General features: G+C 38.2%; 1 protein-coding gene across 1 annotated transcript; it reads right to left on the minus strand.

Annotated features, from left to right (window-relative positions):
* Positions 1-889: 889 nt before the first annotated feature.
* Positions 890-10153, minus strand: LOC141807768 (uncharacterized). Its single transcript, XM_074693974.1, has 8 exons — positions 9955-10153; positions 6730-6805; positions 5721-6062; positions 5120-5431; positions 4657-4785; positions 2817-2855; positions 2682-2733; positions 890-2583 (listed from the first exon to the last, which is right to left on the minus strand). Exons 2-8 carry the CDS (start codon positions 6794-6796, stop codon positions 2550-2552), a joined length of 975 nt encoding a protein of 324 aa, XP_074550075.1. The 5' UTR covers positions 6797-6805; positions 9955-10153; the 3' UTR covers positions 890-2549.
* Positions 10154-11109: the final 956 nt, after the last annotated feature.

The raw sequence follows: 11109 nt of genomic DNA on the forward strand, positions 1-11109 counted from the left end.
CCTCATCATTTATCGTACCTGTTTGCATGATTCTTTTGACCATTGTAGTGATATCGTTCTGCACATTTAACCATAGGAATAAGAAAAAATATTAGAAAATTGAGATGTTTTTGATGCAAATAATTGCTTGTGTAACATATGTTATAGTGGATCACTTTGTTTAAAGGTGAAAAATGCTTAGAAAAAAAATAACATTATAAATTAAAACACTGGAAGTTTCCAAACACTGTTAAAAGCCATTTAAAACGTGATGGTTGATTTAATCTGCTGTGGCTGAGATTTGTTTTGTTTGTTGATTCTTACTTCTGGCTCTCCTCCTTGATGCACACTTTAAATCATATAATTTTGTAGATTCAGACAGTTAAAAAAAAAAAAAAAAAAAAAAACATTTTTGTTGCTGTTGTAAATTTAGGCTTGGAATATTTATGGACAGATGCACTTTTAGTTTTGCACTTTGAATCTTTTCATTTGGAACAAAAGAAAAAGCAAATGTGTACGTCGACTCTCCTCTTAAAGCACACTGTGAAGCCGTGTAACACTTTGACAAAGAAAGAGTGAACAAACCAACATAAACAATCTATATAAGAGAATTCTGTTTTAAATTCTCAAACTTGTTTCAGTAGCAAACTCCTCCCTACAACTGAATCTAGCTGAAGACATATTCCCAAGTCCCCATTAAAACAAACAAACAAACAAAAAGTAAATAAATCATAGTCATTCCACTTTCCGGTTTAGTTCCATTTTTTTCTTTTCTTAAAAAAAATTATATATAATTTTTTATTTAAAAATACAAGTAAAAAAATGGAAAAACAAACTATGAAAAACAAATATGCACACTTGCATACACAGTATAACAATAAAAAAAATCAAAATCAATGACAGTCCATGAACAATATTTACGAGGGAGGACAGTACAGTCTTTAGGTCCAAGATTAGACCGAAGGTCCATGTGCAAAGTCCATAATGTTGATTCCAAGGTGGGAAGACCTTGTCTCAGGGGCAAGGATGTATATAACTGAAACCGCCACATATACACAGTTTTGAAATTAGACAAAACAACAAAAAACTTGACAGTTCATCAGATAACAGACTGTTCCTTTTCCTTTTTTATTTGTTCAATAAAGAGTCCCCTGATCTTAAGGAACTTGAGGCGTGAGTTGGAGAGAGTGCATCGAGTCTCCTCTGAGTTTAAGCAAGAAACCTTGTCATTCAGCCAGGCTTTAAAAGAAGGAGGGATAGCTGACTTCCATTCTTTCAGAATTACTCTCTTTGCTGTAACCAGGCCAAATTTCAAGGCTTGTTGTAGGGCAGAAGGAAGGGTTAAAAAATAATCAAAGCAGCCCAAAATAACAAAAAGACAGTCCAGAGATAATATTTTTTTACATGACACTGTAAAGCTGGAAGATGTCTGCCCAGAAGCCTTTGAGTATGACTCATGACCACAGTTGGTGGGCTAATGTCCCATCCCCTGTTTTACACTTATCACATTCAGCAGATATACCGGGATAGATTCTGTTGAATTTGTTAGAGTAGTGCAGTCGGGGAATGACTTAAAACTGAATTAATTGCAGCCCTAAATTGATTGAACAAGATTTTACCCGCTCAGTCTCTTTTCCCATAGATCATCTGAGCATTCCCAGCTTCTAAAACAATAAACACCATGCTATGTGTTTTTATCTGCTCAGTCCGTATGGCTGCAGTGGAAAGAACATGTTACCATCATGAACAACTTCCCATACCAAAATACTTTTGTTGGAAATGACTTCAAGAAAACTATCTTTTCACTGAAGAAACAACTTTCCTTCCCTTTCTAGAGAACTCACACACACATTCACACACACACTCACCCACACATTGACGCACACATTCCTGATTCCCTCGGCCCATTAACTTATGATTCAACATCTTTTGTCTCTTACAAACTGAAACAACATAAAACGGGATGTAAGAAAAGCTGCTGAAGAGTTACAGTTCCTGCATGGACTTAATCATCAAATCAAAAAGGGTCTGAATCAGAGACTTCCAGTTAAAATGGTTCCGTTACCCCTTTCCCATTTAAGCAGCCATGGTGCGAGTTCAGAGTTGGGTCAACTTGAGAACAAGTACCAGCTTGCTTTTTCCATAGATGAGCGCCACAACAGAACCACGTCATTCTGAAAGCAGTGGTTCTGTCTTTTAGCCCAGCAAGGAGTTAGTGCCACTCATAAAACATTTTTTTCTGGTATAGGGCCAGAACTGGCACCTCATCAGACTCTGAACTAGCACTGGAACCAGCTTGATGGAAAAAAAGGGGATGTGTGGTTGCTTAATAACAGTCTCCCCTGGCCTTGTGTTATCAGTGATTAAATCAATCTTTTTTACATTTACACATGATCTCAGCATGTTTACAATGCAGGCAAAGGTGAAAGAAGCACTCACAGTGTCTTTGTCAATCACATTGATAGAGTGGTAAGGTTTTACCTGGTTATACACACAGTTGTCTGCATTAGGAAAAGTGCAAACACCCAGTGGAGTTAAGCAAATGAGGAAGTGTTGATTTCAGAAGTTCCCTAAAAGTTTGCACTCCAACTCAGGCTGTTTTTCCTGTGGGGAGGGAGAGCAAAGAGAAGAGGGAGGGTTACATATCAGACCCTATCTTAAAGTAAGGGACTAATCCTCTCTATTGTTAGAGTTATAATCACCTGAGATTAGAATGTGATCTCTTGGCAAGTTTTTCTGTTTCCTTAGATTCATCTGGAAAAGAGGGGAAAGTTAAAGCTTGAAGTAAAGTTTCATGGTTTTATTAACATTTTAAATGAACAGTTAGAGAGCCTCACCTTCATCAGATTCACTTGAAGGGACAGCTTTGTGCGCAACTAGAGAAAAACAAAGGAAAATTCTAAGACAACTGTAACACCATAAAAGCACCGCCAGACTACTGAGTGTGATAACTGTAACAGCCTTTTCCCATTAGTCTGGTGAACGAAGCGGGCAGATTAGACATTAAAAAAAAACTTTTAGCACTTTTAGCATCTTCATGAATCTCATGAAAGTTAACAACACTTCACCAGACATGAAGAGTACATGCCTGAACAAACTTGGGACAAGATCTGAAACTTGTTTGTGATATGTTATTTTGTTACATGCCGACTTAAATCATTGGATAAGTATTTAATGATGAGCAAAAGCTGTTCAAGAAGAATGCATGCTGCAAAAAGTAGACAACGTTTAATCTAAAAACGCTAAATCGCTGTGAAATAAAACTGTTTCCACAGAAACGCCAAGGGTCTGAAAACATTGTAGTAAGCATCCCAGGCCTGCAGGTGGTGCTATAACTGTCTTGTCCTAAAGCAGCTTTTGTAAGATCTCCACCGAAGTAGAGTTGAGCTGATCATCTGGTGTATTGGCAGATACTAAAAGCAGAAGTGGAGCAACAGATGCACATTTTGTTGAAAGACAGTCAGCAGGTACAGCAGATTGAGCAGCACAAGCACAACACGGCAGTTCACGACAATCATAACAACGGTACTGTTGTCCTGTTGTAAGCGCTTGTGCAAAGCGCAGTGCGACGTCAGCATTTCCACTGAAAGCGCTGGCTTACTGTTTACACGGCAACAGTGTTGGAAACGTTTCAGAAAAATCCCACTCTGGAGGCCGTTTTCAAAAGTTTGCTATGAGGTGGTCTGAAACGCAGTTTCCGCAACAAAACTTTTGCGTTTCACCTAAAAACTATTGTCGTGTAAATGGCCCCTTAGTCTGTCAAGGGGCTCACAGGTCAAACTCTGCTCAATCTTTACTGTCTTTGTGACTTAGCAGAGCACTCTAGTGCTTTGTTGGTTGAAGCTGCTTCGGGCTTTTGCGACAAGGGCCTCAATAGTGAAATTTTTCTGCAACGCTGCCAACACCGTTGCTGTGTAAACAGTAAGCCGGTGTTTTCAGTGGAAACGCTGACGCACACTCCGCTTCGTGCGAACGAGTACAACAGGACAACAGTACTGTTGTTACAATTGTCACGAACTGTGCTTGTGATGCTCAATCTGCTGTATCTGCTGACTGTCTCTCAACAAAATGTACATCTGTTGCTCCACTTTCAAACTTAGTACTCCCCAATACACCAAATGACCAGCTCAACTCTACTTCGCTGGAGATCTCCCAAAAGCGACTTCTTGGCAAGACAGTTACAGCGCCAACTATAGGCCCAGTATGCTTACTACAGCGTTTTCAGTCCCTCTGCGTTTCCGAGTAAACACAAATTTTTTTCAAGTGTCAAAAAAATCCATCTGCAGTGCAATAAAGCACAATGAAAACCAACAACCTGCAGAATAGTCTCCATGCTAACAGGCTAACTCCAGTGCTACAAATCAAACTGTGGCTTGTCTGACTCCTTCTATAGTGTGATTTTTTTCTCTATATGCCACTGTTCTGATTTACATAATCAACCCAGTGCTTCAGCACGTGGTGAAAACGCATACTAACAGGGAGACCTATTTCCTAGATCCTAGGACTGCAGACTGTTCTGCTAGGAACTGAAAGTTCCTGGACCATCTGGCTGGAAAAAAAACACCTGCTGTGTCTCTCAATGGAACTATTCCCAATAAACAGGGATTTAATACAAATCGCATATCTTTTAGAATGTAAACTCATGAAATGTGTCCATGTTTATTTGATAATACTCACGCAGATATTTTTTCCTGTATATCCCCAGCAACAACAGCAGCAATCCGATGATCAAAGATGCGATGACCAGCACTGGGGCAACTATTTTAGTGGATACAGTAGAGGCATTGCTCTCGTTCCCAGTTTGTCCTAAAAAAATAAATTTAAAGATGAAAATATTAATCCTCTTAAGCTTTAAACAACCATCAGTAAGACCAAAACTGGAAGTTTAGTGTAAGAACGATTGGTGCAAATTCACCATGAATCACCTCAACCTGGAAGCTGAACAGGTCAGTGTTTGTACTGATGGGTTTGATAAAACTGGCCCTCTGGGTAAATCACTTTAGAAGAATCTCCAGGTGAATCATTTTTTATGTTACTGTAACATTTCTGAGACATTACACTGTCTTTCTTTCCTTTATGACGCCATCAAATTGCAACACTGCACAACTAGTCTCACAGGTGGTGTAATGAAGAAAATTACCTCCTGAGTTTGAGGAGTCTTTCATTCTGTAGTAGTTCTCGGCCTCGGGTTCTCCTCTGGCATTGAACACTCTGCAGATGTACTTGGAGAAAGAGGATCCAGGAACTACAGTCATCGTGCTGGAGAGGCTGAACAGACCATTTCCTGTCTTTTCCACCTCTGTGGGAGGGTTCTTGATCCATTCTTTGTTGTCTTTATCAAACCAGTGCAGTCGGCCTTCTGGGTAGCCGCTGGACTTGCAAGTCAAGGAGCCCCCTGTGTTCAGATCAAGCTTCTCTGGATCTGGCTCAAAAGTTGGTTTGGCGTATTTGGCTGCAAGGACAAATCAAAGAGTTATACAGTTGGACTTTGTCCCTTGACTTCAATGAAATAAAATCAATAAAGTATCACATTATTACTTATAATTCTTAAATTTGGCAGGTGAGGAAAGTATTTTAGTAATTTGGTGTAATTATTTGTCACAAAGAATATGAAAGTGGACGAACAAGTCAAAGGCTAATGAGTGAAGTTACCAGTGTTAGCTTGAAGAAACAACTTTTAAAAACTCAAAATGATCTTTGTGAAAAGGTTTCAGTGGTTTGCAATGGTTCAGGGCTCTTACCTGTGACCTTCAGGCTGGTTTTCCCATTGTTTGTACCGCTGTCAGTAAACACCATACATGTGTAAACCCCCTCGTCTTTGGTAGCAGTTTTACGGATAAGCAGGGATACGTTCATGTTCCTGTTGTTCCAAGATGGTTCAGCCAACGAATAGCGAGACGATGATGGTGTTAACACTCCTTCATGAAACAACAGTACAGGTTCCTTGACACCCTCTTTTGCCCAAACAATTATCTTGATTTCCAGATTTTCTATATCTTTTGTGGTGTTGACTACACAGCTGAGAAGTGAGTACTGGTCAAACTGCCCATCAGTTTCTGCCTTGCATTGAACTTTGACAAAAGCTGTAAAGAAAATATCATGTCAGTATCAGCCAGAGAACAGAGATCCCTTTACGACTTACATCATCTTAAATATGCACACGCATTCAGACAACGGAAGTGGTGTTTCACTAAGTCATTTGGAGGTGTTGGAGCTCTTCAAAATCTAAATCCGAACTGTAGGTAGCACAAAAAATTAGGGTTGGGATGATATGCTATTCTCACTATTAGATTCTATTACGATTTTTGGGGTGCCGATTTGATTCAAATTGCTATTCTTCAACATATACAATTTTTAAGCCTGCTTTTTATCACTAGACCATGTGAAAAAGTTCAATGATGATGATAATGTCCACAGACTGTATCAGGAGCCGTATTTTCCCATAAAATACACATTGTGTGAGTTGGAGAAAAGTGGTGATTTTTTTTCTAATCCAGTTTATACACAACATACATATTACTAAAAATGTCTGTCCACATAAGGTCTGTCCACTTAGTGATTTCACACAAAGCTTGGAGTCATTCACCATGCTTCAAAGTGAGTTCTTTAGGTATTAACTGCATTTTTTTGTGTTGAACTGAAATTTGTACTCCACACTATTTCCGTTGCAAGAATGCGCACACAGCCATAACTGTATACTAAAAGTACAGTGATCTATACCTTATGTAGTCAGATTATGAAACTACTTACAAAAGCTTGTTGCTGTCCCCAAAATGACGAAAAGCACCACACAGAGCAGGATACAAGTGGAGGCCATCTTCTTTACCTGAAATGGCAAACAATCATCTAGTTTAGAACAGTGTGATCTGTGTAGCAGTGGGTATCTTTCACATTTGAAATGATTTGGTACTGATGCCAGTAGGGGAGAACGGGGTATTGTGAGACAGTTTTTGCATTTGCTCCCCTCTAAGTGAGCTGAAATGATGTATCAGTAAAATTTACGCATTTACTTAGGATGTTTCCTGGCAATGGAAATCATCAGAATGCATTCAGGATGAAGGGCAGGGAAAATATGATTTAAAAAAAGTAGTCTTGTGTCTCACTTTACCCCTGCTTAGTTGAAACAACGATAACAACACACGTAACAGTTAGACTCCTGACAGTTAGCTTGACAACCACACATTCTTCAACTAATATCAGACTAGTATCAGAGTCATGGGGTTTGGTTAATTAAGTAACTCTGAACAAAATCAAATACGTAATTTAATTCAAAATGTTTTTCAGTTTTTCTCAGTTGCTTTTGTTCATTTCGCAGCCAGAATTAAAATTCTCAAAACTACTTTTTCAATCTTTACATCACTTGTGCAAATCCAAAAAGGAGTTTCTCATTTTTTTTTAATAAGATGCAAATGCTTTAGGACATCCATGGAAATAATTATGTACAATTCTCTGCTGTTTCCTACATTATCAACTGCTTTTGTCATGTGATCAAATGGATTTTTAGGGCTGGGGATAAACTATTATTTTTAAAGTGATTAATCAGCGATTATTTTATTGATAAGTCGACTAATCTAACGATTAATTGGACGATTAGTGTAACGATTATTTTTCTGTTGTCCAATTATTTCAAAACCATAATGTATTCCAAATAAATGCCAAAACAGAGCTAATTAAACAATACTGTTTTGCACAGCAAAATGCAAAATATAGAATAAAATTATAAAAAGTAAAAAGGCCAGTCTGTTTACTCTTACAGTCTTATCATGGCTCTCTGTTGAATAGTCTCACCCCCCACAACACTTAGTCATGTGTTCATCTCATAAGTCTTTACATGCAAAAAGACTTAGTCATCACAACATGTCAAGCATCTTTCCACACAATTCCATTAGACTTTATTCCTAAATCTGTCTGGGTTGGTAATTCCCTGATCCCTGGTTAGTCTTGACTTTGTCTAACAAATTGAAATGTGTGAAGCGTTAGATCAACCAATGATCAACCTGTTTTCTGTGATATCTCAAAGGTTTATCTCATGAACCATTAAATGACAAGTACGTATGTGTACTTTCCTTTGTACAGATAGTGGCAACAAATTTCGTGTAAAGGACAATAAAGATGTTTCACACTTGTGGACCATGTTCTCAATCACGAGCTTACAATGGCCCCAAGACTCCCCGACTGTTCTTTCATTGAAGGCTGTAGCCTTTTCCAGGGATGTTGCCTCTGGAGTTCGGACAGAAAGATGGAGATGTGCTAAGAAGCTGCCAAACCAACCTCTGTTCATAGATGGGGACTGTGTGGAGGGGTGGGCTCTTTTTGTTTTCTGGGAGTCCACAGGAGGAGGGCTTGACCTGGAGCGAAAACACCTCTGAGCTGCTGAAAAAGGCCCAGCAGAGGCTCTACTTCCTAAGGGTACTCAGGGGGAATAACATCACACAGAGGCTGCTGGTGTCCTTTTATCGGTGCTCCATAGAGAGCGTACTAACGTACTGCATATGTGTGTGGCACACCAGCTGTTCAGTAGAACAGAGGAAAAAACTTCAGAGGGTCATAAATACAGTACAGAAGATCGTCGGCTGCCCTCCCCCTTCACTGGAAGAGTTGCACAGAGCCCACTCTTCCAACAAAACAGAACATTCTAAAAGACACTTCCCACCCCGGACACTCCCTGTTCAAACTGTTACCGTCAGGCAGACGATACGAATCTCTGAGGGCAGGGACCAAGAGATTCAGCAACAGCTTTTATCCTAATGCGGTGGTTACACTTAACGCTGTTATGAGATCCATGAGATGAAATGCTGCTTTCACACCTTCTGTCTTTCTAAGTATAACAACTTGAATTACCTGATTAATTTGTGCAATATATGTAAGTGCAATAGGGTCATGTGCAATACATATTAAGTGAAAGAGGGATCTGCTCAATTAACAAGTCTGTTTTACGTATGTATTAGTTTTAGATTTTGGATTTTAGCTTTGATTGTCTTTTTTCTTTTTCTTCTTTTTAGCTTCATGTTTTTTTGAGTGACTGATGCACTGATTGATGCACTTTTAATCTTGTTGTACATGTGACAATGACAAATAAAGATCTATCTATTATCTAGGTTTGTGGCAACATCAGTTGGCCTTATTTAACCTAAAGAATTGTTTGATCACTGTGTCACTTTACCCCACATCATTTGTCTCGCTTTGCCCTACCACCACAATTTTAGAAAAATCAACATCTCTTGGCAATTCAGACTAATCTTCAGCTAGCATCATCACATGGTTTTATATGTTGATAGTTCATAAACATACATGATATAAGTTTTTCTCCCTGAATCAATTTGCTTTGGCACAACAGTTGATTTAGTTGACAGCAAGAAAATTTACTTTTACATGCATTTTTTTTTTAAATTATTATTATTATTATTTTTAATAACATGCTTGACACTGTACCACTAGGTCCTCCTCCTTCATGGCCTCCTTCATACAGGGGGTGTCTCACATAACCCACGGTCACACACTGCCCCGTTCTCCCCTACCTGGCAATCGGTATCAGTACTCAACAGTTACAATTTTCTGTACTTTTGTGTGTTTGTATGGTAAAAAATATTAAATAGTTTGATAATAAAATCTCAACTTTTTGAATTTTTCATATTTACTCTTCAACATATAAACTTGCAATGCTGTGTTCAGGTCCAGCATGGAAAATCACCGACTCTTCCACTCCCCAAGAGGAGACCCTCTATTAAGACCTGCGCAACAACAGCAGCGCCAACAACAGAAACTTAGCTAGTTAGCAAATATGGCTATAGAGACACAATAATCACACTCTAGCAATATTCTCCACAAACTGAAAATAAATAACAAAAGAGTCTGTGTATATCCACACCATAAAGTGAAAGTGAAACAAGATTCCGTTGTTAGGATTCAACTTCGTTCACATGCTTGGAAAGTCCCACACATTCTTCCTATCTTCCATTAGTTTGACTTACTCACCCAGCTTAGTCCACAAATGTTCCCGCAGAAGAAGAAAAAGTCCTTCAAAGAGCAGCCACTATGGTGGAAGTCCTACGCCACTAAGGGCTGCGTTGGTCTGAACAGTGGGGTTAGGGAGACGGTGACGGAGCAGTGATAGTCCAACTCCAGCTGCACGCAGGCAGGAAACTAGGACCCCGCTTTCCAGATCTTTGTTCAATCCATCCTTTTCTACGGAAATAATAAAGTGTGTGCTCAAGAAGTCAGGGAAAAGTGAAGAGATGTCAATGAAGTAAAATTTGAGCAGCTTTTTCCACTTTTTCCACTTTTTTATTTTTTATTTTTTTTATTATTATTATTTTTTTTACGGTGGAATGTCACAACATCTATTGTACACACTAAGGGCGTTGTCTCGAGGAAGTGAGCAGTACAGCTATGAAATAAAAAAGTGTGCTCAAGAAATAAGAAAAGGTGCTCTTGAAGAAAGCTCAGAAGGAAAGAAATTCCATTTTCCCAACATTTCCTACATTCTTAAAAATACAATATCTAAAATTTTCAGATAGAAGAATATAATGATTTAGACTTATTTTTAAAATATTAGTACAATATAATTTATTTGGATCTATTCTGTATTTGCAATTGCCTCCACTTTTCAGGAAAGAAATAGTTGGGGTTTTTATGATCATTATTTACTATTTACTGTGGTTAAGTCTCTGCTTTTAAAACACTTTTTAAATAAAATAATTAGAATCTTTTAATATATTAAGACAGAATCTTTTTTTTTTTTTTTTTTTTTTTAGAATTTTTTGTTGTTGTTTTTGTTAGATTTAATTTAAATGATTCATCTATTGCTTAAATAAATAAATAAATAAATAAATAAATAAATAAATAAATAAATAAATAAATAAATAAGGTTCATTAATTTATCCCGGTAAATTTTGTATTCGTTTTTAACTCCTCTCCTTTGCTCCTTTCACTCAGAGTAACAACCCACCTCCATGACCTCGCTAACCTGCTGTACCCAGAAGTGAAATCTGTCTGAAATTTAACCTGTTCAGTTCCAGGACGACCTGTGTGCTGACAGAAGTCCGTGGGAACTTGAGTTATCAGTATTACAGAATTAGAATTGTGTAATGCTGCCCTCTACTGGTCAGAGGTGAGGCAACAACGTCTCCT

Source organism: Halichoeres trimaculatus, unplaced genomic scaffold (assembly GCF_033239565.1).
Source record: "Halichoeres trimaculatus isolate MK-OKI-2021-1 unplaced genomic scaffold, fHalTri1.1 fHalTri1_scaffold_2, whole genome shotgun sequence".
NCBI classification, from domain to species: Eukaryota; Metazoa; Chordata; class Actinopteri; order Labriformes; family Labridae; genus Halichoeres; species Halichoeres trimaculatus.